Source organism: Anthonomus grandis, chromosome 10 (assembly GCF_022605725.1).
Source record: "Anthonomus grandis grandis chromosome 10, icAntGran1.3, whole genome shotgun sequence".
Taxonomy (NCBI): domain Eukaryota; kingdom Metazoa; phylum Arthropoda; class Insecta; order Coleoptera; family Curculionidae; genus Anthonomus; species Anthonomus grandis.
This window is the reverse complement of record NC_065555.1, coordinates 15,377,632-15,397,452: the sequence shown is the minus strand read 5'-3', so window position 1 is coordinate 15,397,452 and position 19,821 is coordinate 15,377,632. Positions and strand designations below refer to the sequence as shown.

The window sequence follows — 19,821 nt, the reverse complement described above, 5'->3', positions numbered from 1 at the left end:
TATGTCCTGACTTTTAACCGCTTCATTTCGCATTATGTCCATTTACTCCTTGGCAGCGCCACCAGCCGGCATTACTATTGTCAATCTAGTTACGTTGTTGTTGTTTGTTTTGTTAAGGGCCCCACAGACTACGTTCTTGTACGACATACTTGCACGACGTACATGTCGGTTCGTGCAAAAACGACGTAAAACGGAAGTGTGTGGTCATTTCGGGCTGTCGTACAAGACCGATGAAAGTATTCTGATTTCGTTGATTTAAGTCCGTGGGCTTGTACGATGAGCAAAGAAGTCGGAAGTGTGTGGCGTAAACAGGTTTAAAGTACAATGGTTTTTGCAGATGCGTAGATACGAGGCGGCCAAATTTTTTTTAGTAAAGTTCGGGTAGCTGTTGCACTTTTAGTAATTAGAATGACGGATCTTCGCCAAATAGATCGCAAATTCTTACTACAATTTATTGAACTCTATCGTACCCTTCCATGTTTGTGGAAAATTAAGTCGCAGGAGTATAGTGATCGTAATAAAAAAGAAAAAGCATATGAACTACTAGTAGACAAATTAAAGGAAGTGGATGCTGAGGCCACAAAAGAGACTGTAAAGAAAAGGATTGATGGTTTAAGAGGAAGTTACAGAAGAGAACTAAAAAAAGTTAAACAATCCACAAGCAGCGGGGCTGGAAGTGACGATGTTTATACACCTAACTTGTGGTATTTCGAGGAACTTTCATTTTTGTGTGATCAGGAAGTCACCCGATCAGGCGTATGTAGTTTGCAGGATGAGGAGGAGGAAGACAACATGAATGACAAGGATAACAATGGTACTCAGGAAGAGAGCAGGGAATTCTATGAGGTAATTTATAAATAAATAAAATTGAATTATTCCCTTAAGTGCTAATTTATTTCGTATCCACCTAAACAATTTGAACATTTTGTAGGACGAAGTAAGCCAGTTCATTCAGTCGCCACAATCTTCATCTATTGATGAAAGTCTTCCGAGAACTAACTCCCGACCACAATCAGCTGCTTCAACGTCCCGCTGGATTACAACCCCAACAGTCAGAAGAAAGAAGGCAAAAGCTTCCGCCTCGGTTTCTGGAATTTCTGCCGATGACATTTTGATCGATGTACATAAAAAATTAAAAAATGAAGATGCAGAAGATGAATTTGCTATAGTCGGCAAAAACGTGGCTTATAAACTACGAAAATTGTCAAAAGAAACGGCAATGGTAACAGAAAAATTAATTATGGATTTACTTTTCGAAGCCCAGTTGGGAAATATTGACAAGTCTTCGGAAATAACTATTACCCAAAAGGGGCAAGCTGTACAGCAACAGACAGCCAGTTTTACAACACTACAACAGGTTCATAACCCTGTTCAGCAAGGACAAAACATGGTAAATCCTTATACTAGAGGAACTTATTTTGGACATTACAATCCTAATGATAGTTTTAATTAATTAAGTAAATATTAAGTTAAGTTGAATTTTCTGGACATTTATTTTATAATATGTTAAAACATGTATAATGAATTACAAAATAAATACAGCAAAGTAAGGATTTAAAAATATTTGTTGTATTTTGTAACATAGCATGTTTAGTGAAATATAATACACTCACTTTCAAAAGTAGTCTAGCACCCCCTCGCCCTTTTCCATAATAAGCTGCAATTCAAAATTATTCTGTTTTAAATGTCTTTATCTTTTTTGATATCTGCTGTATTAAAACGATAACAAAAATATATACATATCATCTTTATAGATGGCGCTTTACAAGTAAACGAACGCGTTTTAAGTAGCTGCTAAGAAATTTAAGTTTTTTAACTGCAAACAACATTTTTTATATACCGAAACATTACTAAAAAGTACAGTTTTAACATCAAGACGTGCCTGTTGTGAGGAATCTTGAAATACTGTAATAATTTACAGTAATTCGACTAATACCGATTGAAGAAAATTTGAGGTTAGAATGGTACTGTCAAGAGCTGATCTTGAAAATATTAAAGGAATTTTTACAGAGAACTTCCTACAAGAAATTGCAGACAAAGTCTCCCAGAAAATCATGGCGAAATTCGAGGAAAGACTTAAAAGACAAGAGGAAGCCATCCGTGATTTAAAAAGGGAAGTAGCCGACTTAAAGAGTAAAAATTCTAAATTCTTTGAGGCCTTGGACAATCAGGAGCAGGTATCAAGGTCTCTTAATGTTAGGGTTTTTGGTATTCCACAAACCGAAAATGAAAATCTTCGTGGCAAAATTGTGGATGTCCTCAAAAAAATGTATGAAATGATTTGAAAGACAATCAAATTATAGCATGTCGTCGTGTTGCCTCCAAAAATCCTAGTAACAACCCACCGGCTGTACTTCTCAAATTCTCAGACGATGCCGTGCAAAGTGCAGTTTTAAAAAACCGAAAACACTTAAAATCAACAAACATACAAATCAAAGAGGACCTAACGCAGTATCGCGTTGGCCTTCTAACCGCGGCTATCAAAAAATTCTCGAGTAAAATGGTGTGGTGTTTTAAAGGTGCTGTGTATGTGAAAATAAATAATATTGTGCATCGAATTCAGAATTTAGAGGATATTAATACTCTTAAGGCTTAGAAGTATGTATAATTCTTTGTTATATTTATATGGTATTTAAAAGCACACATTTCAGAATCCAAACATTCCCCTATGGGAATGGGATGAGCTGTGTTTTGTTTATGAATATGTACATATTTTATTTTGGACATTTACACATAATAATTAAGACGAACATCTTATATTACCTGCTAATAATTTCACTATTAACTTTAAATTTACAGTTATAATTACAATTACAATTTAAATTCAACAGTTTATAGATTATATTTATATCTCTTTAATATAGGTACTTTTCTAGGGTAATATGTATAATGTAGGTATAATTCCAAATTTTTAACTAACAATATGAGTATGTTTATTTTTGGACCTTTAATTATTGAAGTATGGTTTTTCTTTCCCTTTTTTTTTACAATGAGTAGGATATGCTTTTGTTCAAATTTGTTTTTCTTTTTATTGAGTTTTTATTGTGTGTACATGGCTATTTAATCACGAGTTTCTTTGTACTTTTGCTTCAAGAATCCAGTAATTAACTCATAATGATTGGTTTCTCCTAGAGACTTTATCACCTTATATAGATATTTATTCATAATTTTTATATAGTGATTCTTTAGTTTAAACTGGCCTTTATATAAAAACAATTAACTATTAATTAATGTTTATTTCAATTCTTTGGGGCAGTTAAATAAATAATAGAGGTTTATTATGTTTGGCTGCTTAAAAAAAAATACGTGTTTTGTTGCTTTCTTTTTTCTGTAACTTATTTATTAGGTGTATTTTTGTTAGAATATTTAAGATTTAATTTTTTTTTTCTTAAAGATGACAAATTTTTTGGAATTTAGTGATGAGGTTGAGGAGGGTAGCAGGTTGGATGTAGTGTTGGCGGATGACATGGGGCGGGCTGGCGAAGTTTTTGGTGATAGTGGTGGGCTTAATATTATACATTTTAATATCAGAAGCTTACAAAAGAATTTTGATGAATTGATAATTTATTTGAATGAATTGGATATCACAAAAATCGATATTGTAGTGTTGTCAGAAACATTTACAATTAGCAATGTTGACACATTCAGGCTTGCTGGTTTTGATGTTTTTTATAATAACTCTTTCTTTAATAAAAATGACGGTGTTGTAATGTATATCAAAAATAATTTGCATGCAATATCTCAAATAATAAAACTAACTGAAACTAATCTCTTGCATTGTACTATGAAAATAAACGATATTTCTTTGGGTATTACCGGTGTATACAGACCACCTTCTACAAATTTAAACTTATTTTTAAAAGATCTGGAAACACAAGGATTTATAGGAAAGCAAAATATGTGCAATATATTTTTTGGGGATATTAACATTAATATTTTGGAGGAAACTGATATAAATGTAACTAAGTATTTAAGTGTTATGTCGCAAAATGGATATATGTCGTGCATAAATCAAGCAACAAGAGAAACCCACAATTCTAAAACAGCACTCGATCATATATTTTTAAAAATAGATCAGTTTGATTTAAGAAAAAACTCTATCTTACCATTAATTTTTAAAACTAATCTAACTGACCATTACCCTATTGGGCTATCTATTAAAAATGTAACAAAAAATATTGCCCAGTTTAATAGCATGCAACGGAAAGCAAATATAAATTACACAAATTTAGAAAATGATCTGGCTAAAGAAATATGGGAAGAAGTGTTTACAAACAATAATATAGAAGAGTCATATACCTGTTTTAAAAATAAAATTTAATATTTTCTAAGGAAACACACGTATATTATAACACTAAATAGCAAAACAAGAAAACGAAAGCCTTGGGTAACCCAGGGTATTATTAATTCTATAAAACAATAGCATGAAAAAATCTTTAAACATGAACCATAATATTGCCGATGAAATAAAATATAAAAAATTTAGGAATAATTTAACTAACGTAATGAAATTGGCAAAAAATAATTATTATAAGCTAAAAATAGATGAATCCAAAAATGACTACAAAAAAACATGGAAATTTATTAATGAGATTACCAACCATCAAAAAAAAGCGCCTCAAAATAATTTTAAAATAAAAGTAAACAATGACATAATAACAGATGAAGTAACAATTAGTAATACCTTTAATGAGTTTTTTACAAATGTAGGTTCAAAAATTCAAAAAAATATCAATAAAAATTCATCGAGTTTTAAAGAAAAAATTAAAATTAATCCTAACTCCATGTTTCTTTTTCCAGTTAATACAAATGAACTTATAATGCACATTAAAACATTAAAAAATAACTCAGCACCAGGGGAAGATAAAATTTCAACTAATTTAATTAAAAAAATACATGTTCATATTTTAAAACCTTTAGTTTACTTAATAAATTTATCATTTTCAACGTTTAACTTACCCTCTGATTGGAAAGTCTCTCTGGTATCTCCTATATTTAAATCAGATAATCGTGATGAAACTACTAATTATAGACCCATTTCTCTCATAAATAACTTTGCTAAGATATTTGAAAAATGTTTAAAGTCTAGAATAATGAATTTCCTGGAAAAGAATAATCTTTTATATCAAAAGCAATATGGTTTTCGAGATAAAAAAAATACGGAGAGAGCCGTATTTGATTTAGTTAATAAGATTAACATTAATCTACAAAACAGAAAAAAAAGTTTAGCAGTTTTTATGGATCTTTCGAAAGCCTTCGATACCGTTTCACATGAAATTCTCTTTAACCGTTTAGAAAAAATTGGTATTCGAAACGGGCCTCTTAACTCATTAAAAAATTATTTATCAGATAGAAAACAATTTGTTAAGATTAATAACACAATGAGCTCTCCTAAATACATTAAAACCGGAGTTCCACAAGGGACAGTGCTGGGACCAGTACTCTTCCTTGTGTATATTAATAGTATAGGAAGCTTATTGGACGACTGCGAAGTTATTTCGTACGCAGATGATACTGCATTATTGTTTTCTGATAATTCTTGGAAGAGAGTCTTTAGAAAAGCCGAAATTGGCCTTAGTAAAATGTACGAGTGGCTCAACAATAGTCTTTTAAGTTTAAACTTTAATAAAACTTATTATATGAGTTTTTCCGCAACGTCAGTAGATCAACCACCGCCCACAGAGATTGTTATTCATAATAATGACTTCTTATCGCATAATGATGCATGTAATTGTATCAAAATAAAAAAAGTTGAAATGGGAGGAACATATTGCATTCGTTAATAAAAAAATTAGGAATATTTTCTATAAATTGTGTTGAGGCCTATATGATTATAGAAAATATTATGCACCTCTTGGCAACCGCGTATACCTGGGCAGCTTATATCGACGGCTCCGTGCAAGAAAGGAAGGGACCAGACTCCTCTTTAACACGCCGACGCGAAAGTAGCGTCTCTTCACGTTACGCAACAATGGCATGAATTATAATCGTTTGTTTTACGTTTTTCTTACAAGTGTAATAATTAGTTTAAATAATACATATGTAACTGATTTACATTTCTACTTTAATAAATTAGTGTTTAAAGTAGTGGTCCTTCAAATTATTAAAATCGAACACGTCACGACAACGAAATTGGTTTCCACAGACCAATAAACATGGTCACTTCGAATCGGATGATATCGCCTATGGAATAATATGGTATGGATGGATCTACACACGAAGACAACAATTGGGTGAGCTCGTTCTTAATTTAATGCATTTAACCTAATTCCTAAATTGTTCTATCCTAGTAGAGAAAGCAAGCTTCTATTATATTTTCTCGTATATATACTTACTTTAAGACTGTATCGTATTTATCGTAACTCGTATTAACGTATGTGGATATTTATTTATATATCGAAATAAATAAATATTTAAATAACAATCACGGAAAAATCGTACATCGTTTATCGTTTAGTTTATAATTTACAAGTTGTATCGTCTTTAACTCGTTTATTGAACATAAAATTATTTAATCGTTTAATCGATTGTGAGTGCCATTTTATTATCGAAATCTAGACAAAAAACAGCTCGTTTTCTCGTAAATAAATTAAAAAAAAAAAAGTTAAGAAAACATGTCTCGTAGAAAAACAAAACAGTCATCAGAGGATGTTGATCCTAATGAAATTGAAATATTAGAATTAAAACACGCAAGAAAAGTTATCACGGATAGATTAAACAGATTCGTGGAATTTTTATATCAGGAACGCGAAAAAGACATTCTAAATTTAGATGAATTTCAAATCGAATGTCGGCTAAAAAGTGTCGAAGAGGATTTCTCTGAATTTGACAAAACTCAAACACGCCTAGAGTTTCTAGATTCAACAGAAATAGATTATCGCTTAGATACAGAATCATGTTTTTACAATCAAATTTCCCAAGCCAAAAAACTTATTTCTTTAGCTCAAACTGCGCTTACACAGCAAAAATTAGCATCCGATCCGCGTTATTTGGCGACGGAGGCAGCGGCAGCGGCTTCATCGTCACAAGCAGGCGTTCGCGTTGTTGCCAATAGTAAGATTCCGGATTTTGCTCTTCCTTCTTTTCACGGTAATTATGAGTCGTGGTATAGCTTTAAAGACGTTTTCTCTTCGATCGTAGGTAACAAGCAGGATATTAGTGACATCGACAAATTGTTAATTTTAAAATCATGCTGTAAAGACGACGCGAAAAAATTAATCGATTCAATTGAGCTAACCTCAGATAATTATACTATCGCCTTTGAATTATTGATGAAGCGATATGAAAATCGTAGAGCAATAATCAACACGCACGTAAATAAAATATTATTTGACCTCCCAAACGTACAAAAGGAATCATCCTTTCATCTACGAAAATTGTTGGATACATTACACCAACATTTAGCCGCGTTGGAAAAATTAAAACTTCCTGTGAGACAGTGGGACGTTCTTCTAATTCCAATCATAGTGCAAAAATTAGACGATCGTACTAAGCGAGAGTGGGAAAACAAACAGACCGAACAACTACCAACTTTAGAACAATTAAAAGAATTTTTAACCAAAAAATGTTTCACGCTCGAAGCTGTTCAAGTAACAGACACTCAAAAATCATTTAATACGCAAAATAAAAATTCGTACAATCAAAATTCTCAACATAAAGTTGCACAAAAATATTTACAAAAGGGTAACAGACTAGTTTCTTGTCCTAATACCCAATTTCAAGATAACAATTACTCGAACGACAATAATAACTCGGCTTCTAAATTTAATCAAACAAATCAATACTCCGGCAAATTTGGTCAACATTTTTCTTGTTTCATTTGTAAACAAAATCATCCTATTTTTACATGTCCAATTTTCATAAATCTTCCAATCTCAGAAAAATATGCTGAGATAAATAAAAATAAACTCTGTAGTAACTGTTTAAGGCCAGGACATTTAAAGGTAAATTGTTTATCAAGAGGATGCAAAATATGCAATCGTAAGCATAATACTTCTTTGCATACTAATGAAAATCAGATCCAAAATAAAAATATGACTTTGCTCGCTCAAACGTATCCTCAGCAACATGGTAACTTCTCAAATAATCACAATCAAACACCTTGCGTTTTTGCACAGAATTCAAATCATGAAGCGCCGCGAGGTCAGGGTTTATTGGAACCGGAAATAAAAAATAATCGCGAAGTTTCAAATACAAAAGTGAACGTTGAAAACCCACACGAACTAACTGATAATAATCAAAGAATGTTTACGTACACCACTTTAAGTACAAATCAAGTACTGCTTTCGACTTCATCTGTTTTGATTCAAGATAGTCAAAATAAATGGATAAAATGTAACGCGCTATTAGACTCGGGATCGCAGTGTAATTTGATGAGTCAATCTTTATTTAATGAATTAAATTTAAAAAGCGAACGAATTGATATTCCTTTATCGGGAATTAACCAAATAGAAACTAAAATTACTAGTAGAACAAAAACAACAATTAAGTCACGATTTAATAGCTTTAAAATGGATGTACAATTCTTAGTCTTGCCGCAAATAACTGAAAAATTACCGATATTTAAATTTGAAAAATCGGAAATACAATACCCGAGACATCTTGATTTAGCTGATGAGCAATTCAATACACCAAAACAAATAGACTTGTTATTAGGAGCAGGTATTTATTTTGATTTGCTACAAGAGGGTATTATAAGATTAGGTAAAAACATGCCAATTTTAAAAGAAACGGTTTTAGGATGGATATTAACGGGGAATTTAAATTTAAATACTGATATGTACCAAAGGCAAGTGTGTAATGTAGCTACAAAGATTTCAAATAAACAATTACAAGACTCTTTACTTAAATTTTGGCAAATTGAAGAGCTAGAAGCAAAAAATATATTATCAAAAAACGAACAGTTCTGCGAAGAATATTTTAAAAATACCACGAAACGAAATGAAGACGGTTCATTTATAGTAAAATATCCATTTCTAGAAGAAGATAAAGATAGGTTGGGAAACTCGAAAATTACAGCGTTAAAAAGATTTAATAGCTTAGAAAAAAGATTAAATAGAAACGAAACACTAAGAAATCAATATATTGAGTTTATGGAAAATTATGAATCGTTAGGGCATATGACACTAAAGGGCACATTAGACACAGATAATTCAATTGATAATCGTTCATATTTTTTACCACATACGGCGGTTCTTAGGGATTCATCGCTGACGACAAAATGTCGCGTTGTTTTTGACGCCAGTGCGAAAACAAATACGAATATCTCATTAAATGACATCATATTAGCAGGGCCTACAATACAAGAAGATCTTTTTTCTATACTTTTAAGATTACGCCTTAGAAAACATGTTTTAAGCGCTGACATTAAAATGATGTACAGATGTGTTCAAATTGATTCAACTGAGCGTAGTTATCAACAAATTTTATGGCGTAAGGATTCCAAAGAAAAAATTAAAGTATTTGAACTAAACACTGTCACATACGGCACCTCGAGTGCACCCTTTCAAGCGACGCGTTGTTTACTTGAACTATCATTACAATATAAAGACAAGTATCCTCGTACTTCAGAAATTATACGTAAATCTTTCTACATGGATGATTTATTTTTAAGTTTAGACACGGAACAAGAAGCAATAGAAGTTTATCACGAAATATCTGAAATTCTATCTAGCGCAAATTTTGATTTAAGAAAATGGTCCTCTAATAATAAAAATATATTGAATTACATTGTAAATAATAGTAATAGTCAAGACGAAAATTTGGTTTTGTTTCATGACCAAAAGGAACTAAAAACCTTGGGAATCAAGTGGGATCCTAATGAGGATGTTTTAAAATATGCGGTTACACCTTACACGAATGAAAATAAAATCACTAAACGTAATATTTTATCAACCATTGCGCAGATTTTCGACCCCCTTGGGTTAATAGGTCCGTCAATCATTAAAGCTAAACTAATTATGCAGCAACTTTGGCATTTAAAGATTGATTGGGACGAAGATATACCGAATGACTTAAAAACAGCTTGGTTGGAATTTATCCTACAAATCGATTATCTTAACAAAATAAGAATTCCTAGACAAGTGTTATTAACAGGTATAAAAAATCTAGAATTGTACGGATTCTGTGACAGCTCAGAAAAAGCATACGGTGCGTGTGTATATGTAGGATCAATGAATAATAATAAAAACCAAATTAGACTTTTAACAGCAAAATCTCGTGTAGCACCTCTCAAAAAACAATCATTACCTCGTCTCGAACTATTAGCAGCACATCTACTAGCGGAATTAATTCACAAATTGCAAAATATTTTAGACATGAACATTTCCAAAATAACTTACTTTAGCGACTCAACAATTGTACTTTCGTGGTTAAGAATTGAACCATGTCATCTTAAAACGTTCGTAGCAAATAGAGTAGCAAGAATTACACAGATTTCTGACGTCGAAAGGTGGAGACATGTAAGAAGCAAAGACAATGCTGCAGATATTATATCGCGAGGACTTAATCCTAAGGAACTTTCAGAAAATTACATCTGGTTTAACGGGCCAGAATTTCTTAAAAACAATAATGTTATCGAAATTCCTTATTTGGACAATTCAGATGAATTACCGGATTTAAAGTTAACATTGTTATTAGCTCGAGAAACAAATACGGGTAAAATCGATATCGATATTTTTGAAAGATTTTCCAGTTTCATTAAGTTGCTACGAGTATTTGCTTATATACTAAGATTCAAAGATCGAGTATTAAACAAAGTAACTCAATCGTCTATTGAGTTAACAGTAACCGAACTTACCGAATCTCAACAAAAACTAATCAAATTAGCTCAAAGTGAATCATTCCCGGAAGAAATATCAAGACTGAACATTGGTAAAACTCTAAATAAAAATAGTAAAATTTTAAGTTTGCGACCTTTTCTTGATCAACATAAAATCGTAAGAGTAGGTGGTAGATTAAGTAAATCTGAAATAACTTTCAATCAAAGACACCCCATAATTTTGCCTTACAAACACAAACTTACCGATCTAATCATTTTAGACCAACACACAAAGTATTTACACGCAGGGACTCAGAATTTGCTTTCCATAATTAGGTTGACTTACTGGCCTATTAACGGTAAAAATGCCGTTAAAAGAATCGTCAAATCATGCCTAAAATGCTACAGAAATAATCCTAAACCGTGTAAATTTCTAATGGGAGATTTACCAAGTGCAAGAGTAAATCCCAGTAGACCGTTTTCGAATTGCGGTGTCGATTATGCGGGACCTATTTATGTAAAAGAAGGCACATTGAGAAGAAGTAAAATTGTAAAAACATATTTATGTATATTTGTGTGTTTCTCTACCAAAGCAATTCATATTGAATTAGCTAGAGATTTGACAACGCCAAGTTTTTTAAATTGTTTAAAAAGGTTGTGTTCACGCCGCGGAAAACCGAGCGACATTTTTTCCGACAATGGGTTAAATTTTATAGGAGCAAACAATCAATTCTTAGAGTTATATAATACGTTAAATGATTGCAAACATAATGAAACAGTATCACGTTTTTTGTCAGGGGATAAAATAAAGTGGCATTTTATTCCTGCGCGGTCAGCACATATGGGCGGACTTTGGGAAGCCGCAGTTAAATCAGTCAAATTTCATTTAAAGCGAGTTATTGGCGACGCTTCTTTGACGTATGAAGAAATGTATACTGTTCTGGTACAAATAGAAGCCTGCCTAAACTCACGTCCTTTAACGCCTATATCAACAGATCCAAATGATTTCCAACCCTTAACTCCCTCGCATTTTTTAATTGGCGACTCACTAGCCAGTCTACCAGAAGAAAATATAACCGATCTTCAGATGACCAGACTGTCCCGTTACCAGCATATGCAGCAGCTTTACCAGCAGTTCTGGGTGCGGTGGTCTAGGGACTATCTTTGTCAATTACAAACACGATCCAAGTGGAAGACGGATCAAGACAATTCCTTGAAAGTTGGTGCGTTAGTGGTACTAATGGACGACAATTGGCCGCCATTAAAATGGACAATGGCTCGAATTGTTGACATACATAAAGGTGCTGATAACATTGTGCGGGTAGTATCGGTGCGTTTGCCTAACGGTACGGTTTCTAAACGTGCAATAAACAAAGTATGCTTATTGCCCATTGAATAGTAAATATGAAGACTTTTTGTTTTGAAAAGCAGACTTTTCAAGGCGGGCGGCATGTTGAGGCCTATATGATTATAGAAAATATTATGCACCTCTTGGCAACCGCGTATACCTGGGCAGCTTATATCGACGGCTCCGTGCAAGAAAGGAAGGGACCAGACTCCTCTTTAACACGCCGACGCGAAAGTAGCGTCTCTTCACGTTACGCAACAATGGCATGAATTATAATCGTTTGTTTTACGTTTTTCTTACAAGTGTAATAATTAGTTTAAATAATACATATGTAACTGATTTACATTTCTACTTTAATAAATTAGTGTTTAAAGTAGTGGTCCTTCAAATTATTAAAATCGAACACGTCACGACAACGAAATTGGTTTCCACAGACCAATAAACAAATTGTATCAGGTACGTGAAATCCTAAATGTAAAAATGTTAAAAACTTTATATAACGCACTAATAGAATCCAATTTAAGGTACTGTATTATTATATGGGGTTGCGCGTATAACAATACTATAAAGAAGTTGTTAATCACTCAGAATTCTGCACTAAAAATAATATTTAAAAGACCATATAGATTTTCAACTGGTGAACTATATAATAATCTAAATTTACTAAGTGTCAGAAATATTTATATCCATTCCACTTTAAACTATGTCCATACTACATTATCACCAATTAATAGTGATTCTATCAACTATCTCACAGGAGCAACAAAAGAGATAAATATGTTTATTCCATTTAAACGTACAAATGTGACCCAAAGATTTGTAACCTATTATGGACCAGTTCTTTTTAACACACTGCCTGCTGAATTGAAAAAATATTATAATTATCCAAAAATTTTCAAAGCCAAAACCAAACAATTTTTATTGAAAAATCAAACATTTTTTGAAACGTTGTTCTGAGTGTGTGGATATTGGGTTATTTTAGTGCATATTAGTCGTAATTTTTACTACCTTTTTGTTCTCTCGCCTGTTTTCCGCCTGCATAGCGGCCGGGCTGTTGCCGTTCTTAACCTCTTAATATCTGTGCCATTTTTGGAAGAGGAAATCTGCACACAAGGTACGTCATTAGATGGCCTTAGGCTGATTCCTCTTCTTGGATTTTTACATTAGGTATATAGGTATTTAACGTTATTTTTCTTCTCTCATGAAATAGGGTTGTTATCTATTTTTATTTGTACCTATTTTTCCTATGTAACAATAACACTTTTGTATATAACTTTACGTAATATATTTGAATTTGAATTTGAATATATACAGAGAAGTGAGAGGTAGCAAATGAAATGCTAAATAACTCTGTCATAACGTATATTAAGGAAGTTTTAACTGGCTTATCAAAAGCAAATAAAAATAAATATAATCATTAAACAAAGGCGTCTTGCCAGGGGACACTTCCCTCATTACAAAAATAGTGCATAAATTGTTGCCTAACGTCTTTTGCATTATTTGTAGCATTCCTACGGTGGCTTCGTTGTAAATTTACCAAAGTGTTTGGTTCAGGCCGTAAGCCCAACTCGATTTCACCTCTTTCTGTATCTTCAGAATCAAAACAAATTGGGGGACTGTAATTAGAAATATTTTTATGTAAAAAATTATGCAACGCGCAACATGCCATTACTACTTTCTCGATATTTTCCAGCTTCATATTAATAGCTGTATGAAATATTCTAAAACTGGCAGCTAAAATTCCAAAGGCATTCTCAACAATTCGTCGCGCTCTTGATAAACGGTAATTAAAGATTCTACTTTCCATATTAAGCTGTGTTTGGCTAAAAGGCTTCAGAAAATCTTCTCGAAGAGCAAAGGCTTTATCACCGACAAATACATATGGAAGCAGAGGTCCACCGGATTTTGACTGACATGCTGGTGGTATGTTCAATGTTCCATGTTTCAGCTTGTCATAAAAAGCAGTGTTTTCGATAACGCCACCATCAGACACTCAGCCATTTGTTCCAAAATGACAATAAATGAACTGATAGTTTGCTTTTACAACTGCCAAAAGCACGAGACTGTGACTGCCCTTATAGTTATAAAAATATGAGCCACTATTATTAGGTGGAATTATTCGCACATATTTACCATCCACCGCTCCTAAACAATTTATAAAATTCCATTTGTTTTCAAAATCTGTTGCTATAGCTCTCCAATCATTTTCCGTTTTGGGAAACTGAAATTAAATAATAATATATTTTTTGTATAACTAGAATAATATGCACTTTTAAGTCTTACCATGAAGTATTCTTCTCTTAATACACAATAAATAGCATAACAGGTTTCTGGATTTGACCTAATGCTTGAGGTGAAATTAAAGTAGAAAACTTCAGATCTTCATAGCTTCGACCAGTGGCCAAAAATCGCAATGTACATGTTAAACGTTCGTGAGGGCTAATAGATGGACGCAAATAAGTGTCATTCTTTTTAATTAAAGGTATCACCAAGTTCAACAATTTAAGGTACGTTTCCTCGTCCATTCGAAGATAATTATACCAATCGCCAGGTTCGATTCTTAACTCCTCCAGTAGATTAATGTGAGATAATGTGTTTCGTTTTAGCAGCCATTGTTTGGTCCAATTGGATCGTGGTCTTCGCTTTTTCGCTTGTTTTTTTTTTAATGGCCAAAGCCGCCGCCACTGCTAACAATTGCACTTGATTCATCATACAAGTATGTTCAAAGCCGGTTGGAACTGAAAATGACTGATGTGTGTGTGCAATTAAAACTTTTCCGACCGACATGTACATCGTGCAAGTATGTCGTACAAGAACGGAGTCTGTGGGGCCCTTTACACGTGCTGCTGCTTTTTTTGTGTTTAAATTTAAGTAAAGTAAATGCACTTTTTGTTGTTTATTACCTAAATAAAACATGAATCTTAATCAAGGTATGTCGGTAGGTGAGCATAGTGAGAGTTCACGCAAAAGGTTAAAACGAAAACATAAAAGAGAACAAGAATATGAAAATAGATAGGTAAGAATGTGTATAGTCTGTGATGGTGTCTAAGTGTATTAAAGTTAGTTTTTAGTTTCTATTCTATGCTAATACGATTACAAAAAAGGATGTTACTAATGTGTACAAACAGTGGTTGTATTATAGACCTATCATTTCATTAGAACTTTTTTAACCAATTTTTTTAATTTTTTCATTGCAGATATAAAGACAAAGATCCACTACTACAAAATATTTATTCTCCTTGCCAACACAGGGAGGGCCGATTTGGGTGTCTTGGGATTCCGCGAAATGTTCTGGCCAGAGCAAAAAGGGCTGTATTTTTTAAACCAGATAGAAGAGAGCAAGACAAGAGACTATCATTTTTGATGGCTGTGAAAATACCTCTGCGTAGTCGTCCTCGAGGTCCAGTAAGAAAAAAACAGCGTCACACTATTGCGGTAAAGTACTTTTTATTATCTGCAGAAAATGAAAAAGTATTTGTAAGTTTTTCTAAAAATTGTTTAATATTGGTCAAAGAAGATTAACCAGGATTGCAGAAGGTATAAGAACTGGAACAGGTGTGATAAACAAGAGAGGAGAAGATCGCAAAAGTATTAGGTTTTCTGAAAAGTCATTAAAAGTGAAGGAATTTATTTCGAAGTTAAAAGCATGTGAAAGCCATTATGCTAGGAATAAAAGTAAGAGACTTTATCTGCCTTCTACCCTTAGTGTTAATAAGTTATTTAAAATGTACAATGATAGCGTGGAGGAACACCTTAGGGTTAAAAAGACATTTTTTTCAAAAATCTTCTCAACATGATTTAACTTGAGTTTCGGTTCACTGGCTTGTGATACTTGTAGCTATTGTTTAAGAACTAGATCTGTGATACAATCCTGTGCAGACGGGCAAGAAAAGCAACATTTAATTGCCTGTTTGGCTATTCACAAGGCAAAGGCTAAGGCTTTTCATGAACTGATGAAGGCTAAACCATACGGCAGTGTCACGTATGTGTTTGACTTACAGCAAGTCCAACCTTTACCCAAATTTACTATTGGAGAGTGTTTTTATGCACGCCAGGTATCTTTTTATTGTTTTTGCGTAACAGATGTCGAAATAAAACATCCGCAGTTCTATGTATGGGACGACACAGGCTGGTCGGGGATCTGAGGAAATAACTGGCGTCTAGCCCCGGGTATGCAACTAATGATCCTTCTTTTTGGACATGCGCTTGGTGCAGTTAGTCATAAGATAGTTAGGTTAGAATACTGTTTGGCAAGTTGTGTGTTATTTTAAAGTGTCGTTTTTTCGTTAGTATTGTAAAACTTTATTAATTTTGGGTGAAATTATACAACTACATTAAATAAGACTAAAAGTTAAATGTAGTGGATAATATAAAATAAGAAATACCGAAAATACCTTTCAAGTTGGTGAAAGTTTAACTTTTATGTTTATTTTTACTTTTATTTGTCAGTATAAATCCACCTTTTGTTAATTTATTTGCTATTATATGGAAGTGCATTTAAGACAATAAAAAAAATGTAGGGGCAACATACGTGTGTGCAGTGCAGCAAAAAATACAGTAACATTAGCAATCTAAGAAAGCATGTCATCAAGTTTCATCCTAATAATCATGATTATCTACCTTCCCTGGAAATTCGACAAAATAAACATTATAATTTTGCTTGTGACTAGTGTAAAAAACATTTTACGCATTTAAGAAATTTAAAATTCCACATCAGAACACATAGAAGCTCAAATAACACTTCAGCTCCAGATATTACACACCCCAATATCTCGACCACTACCAATGCAAATCAGTGTGCTTTGTGCAGTGACTTTTGTGCTGATAGGAAGACCGTTATAGAACATTATAGAGACTTTCATAACATTCCTATTGAACATAAAAAATTTACGTTTCAAAGTGAGGAAGAATTTATTACTTGGAAGCTTACCTTTGAAAATGTCACAAACTGTAAATATGTGGTTAACTATCAGAAATGTTTTAAATCACATGTAGCTACAAGTTTTATTTGCCATCGTTCAGGAAGATATGTTCCAGAAGGCAAAAATATTCGGCACTTTAAGATACTAGGAAGTAAGAAAATAAATGCACTCTGCCCAGCAAGCATAAAAATAAAAAAGCTTAATAATGGCACTTGTGAAGTGACCATTATGGACAAACATGTGGGACATCAGAATGACATCGGCCACTTGAATTTGTCTAAAACAGAAAGAGAGAATTTAGCAGTAAAAATTTCTTCTAAAGTCCCATTTGAAGATATTTTAGACGAAATTAGAGATTCAATCACTGACTTAGAACTAAAACGTCTGCATCTGCTCACAAAGAAAGATCTATATAACATAGAAGCCTGTTTCAATTTGTGCTCCTCATCAGTTAGACATAAAAACGACATAATAAGTGTAGAGTCCTGGATCAATGATATGCAAAGTAATGGAGATGCAGTTCTGTTTTATAAGCCCCAAGGTTCTGAAAGTGAAGAATGGCCAATGTTTAAAAAATGAGGAGTTTGTTTTGATTATCATGACTGCTGCACAATGTGAAATGCTTAAAATTTATGGGACCGATTGCATCTGTATAGATGGAACTCATGGGATGAATAACTACGACTTCGAACTTATAACTCTCCTTGTTGTTGATGATATTCGTCAGGGATTTCCTTGCAGTTTTCTTGTGTCAAATAGGTCTGATAAACAAGTTTTAAAAATATTTTTTCACTTTGTAAAATCTCGTCTTGGTACTGCACTTTGCCCAAATGTCTTCATGTTAGATATGGCAGAAGCTTTCTTCAATGCATGGATTGAAATAATGTCTCCACCAAAATTCAGGTAAGCCAAAAAGTTATTATAATTGTGTCACGGGTTGTGTCACTATTTAATAGTACCATTAATTTTAGATTATACTGTTCATGGCACGTTGACCAGGCGTGGCGTAAGAATTTATCAAAAATCAACACCAAAGAAAAGCAAGTATGTTTTGCCAAACTTGAAAAATCATAACATTATTAACATTGTTTTAATTTTTAGGCTTTTATTTATAAGAATTTAAAAGCTGTCTTAGAAGAAAGGGATGTCACAACTTTTAATATTTTAATTAACAAGTTATATACTATGTTACTTGAAGACCCTGATACAATGGAATTTGCCAACTATTTTAATAAGTATTACATGTGCTGTGTAGAATGTTGGGCACACTGCCACCGACTTGGTGCGGGTTTAAATACAAACATGCACTTAGAACGTATGCACAAAATACTAAAATATACTTATTTAAAAGGGAAGAAAGTCAAGCGATTGGGTAAGGCAATCAACGCAATAATGCGATTTGTAAGAGACAAATGCATTGACAGGTTAATAGTTCTTAACAAGGGGAAGCTGAGCAGTAAGCTGCAAATAATTCGGTCCAGGCACAAACAAAGTTTAAAATTGAGGGAAGATTTAGTAGTCGAGTGTGAAAATGGATGGAACATTGCCTCAGAAACAACAGATTGTAAATGCCAACTACTGTGCAATGAATGTAAAACTTGCATCCATCAGTTTTGCTGTTCTTGTCTTGACTCGTCAGTTAAATACAACATGTGCAAACATATTCATCTTTTGATCAGATATATTTTTCAATGTGTAACTGACTCACTGGAGCATCCTCAAGAACTTGGTAAGTAATTTTGATGATTATTTTCCATGAATTTATTAATAATATTTTATACGATATAAACATGATTTTTTTTTGTATAGCATTATGCTTCATATCCTTAAATGACGACAATTAGGAAAAAAATAGGTATACATTTTAAATCAAAAAACATAGGTAATGGTCTTTAAATGTGTGTGGCTTACTATTAATAATGAAAGTAATATTTGTATTATTTTAATTGGGTTTCTATTGGATTAGGTAGTTGGGATATACCTATTATTATTTTGACTAGGGGCTCAGTTTTTTAGCTATAAATGCAAGAATAAATTTAGTTTGACCTTGTTTTAATGTATCAGTAGATAAAGATGTCGGCGAGAGTAATCTAATCATAGTGGAAGAGACAATGAAAGAGGAACTGCATACATTGGAAGCAAAAGCGCATTTAACGGAACGGTCAACAAGCACAAAGTTAAAAACTACATCCTTTGAATCTAAAAAACGAAGGGTAGCAAGTTTATTGGAAGAACTGCAACACGTTGTTTCTTTTACTACATCAGATGAAAATGAAGAGCTTGATGCTATAGAAAAAGCACTAGTTCCAATCAAGCATACGTTAAGAGCCCTGAAAAACAGCAAATGCATTCCAAGAGCTAAAAACAAAAAACCACAGTAACCACACAACAAAAATATCAGGAAGCAACGATTTTTCTCAACACGAAAAAAGCCTAAGCCCAAAAATAGAAAAGTAAGACTTGAGACAGCTTCAAATGAAACAGCGCTACACTTAATTTCTCTTTAATAAAGCAGGTAAGATTTTTTTAAATAAAAATCTGTAATATTTTTTGTTATACGGGTGTTTTCCAATATTAGAGATATTAAAAAAAAATTCCTTTACAAAAGTATTCTATAAACTCGAGTGTAAACACTCTCTAAAATTGACGAAAAACGCTACAACAAACAAAAATTACCAAAAATTGTTTTTTGCTTAACGCATTGAAATTTAATTTATTTGCAGATTTTCTTGTCAAGGACTTGAAGAGTGCAAATCTTGATGCTCAATTTTTTTTTATTGTTTTTTTTATCA

General features: G+C 32.8%; 3 protein-coding genes across 3 annotated transcripts; all 3 read left to right on the top strand.

Annotated features, from left to right (window-relative positions):
* Positions 1–408: 408 nt before the first annotated feature.
* Positions 409–1,453, top strand: LOC126741424 (uncharacterized). The gene is made up of 2 exons (XM_050447829.1): positions 409–846; positions 932–1,453. The coding sequence occupies exons 1-2, from the start codon at positions 409–411 to the stop codon at positions 1,451–1,453; spliced, it is 960 nt and encodes a 319-aa protein (XP_050303786.1).
* A 5,161-nt stretch (positions 1,454–6,614) lies between these two features.
* LOC126741423 (uncharacterized) lies at positions 6,615–12,158 on the top strand. Its single transcript, XM_050447828.1, has 2 exons — positions 6,615–9,553; positions 9,743–12,158. Exons 1-2 carry the CDS (start codon positions 6,615–6,617, stop codon positions 12,156–12,158), a joined length of 5,355 nt encoding a protein of 1,784 aa, XP_050303785.1.
* Positions 12,159–16,392: 4,234 nt separating this feature from the next.
* Positions 16,393–19,600, top strand: LOC126741036 (uncharacterized). The gene is made up of 3 exons (XM_050447307.1): positions 16,393–17,932; positions 18,001–18,073; positions 18,131–19,600. Exons 1-3 carry the CDS (start codon positions 17,523–17,525, stop codon positions 18,764–18,766), a joined length of 1,119 nt encoding a protein of 372 aa, XP_050303264.1. The 5' UTR covers positions 16,393–17,522; the 3' UTR covers positions 18,767–19,600.
* Positions 19,601–19,821: the final 221 nt, after the last annotated feature.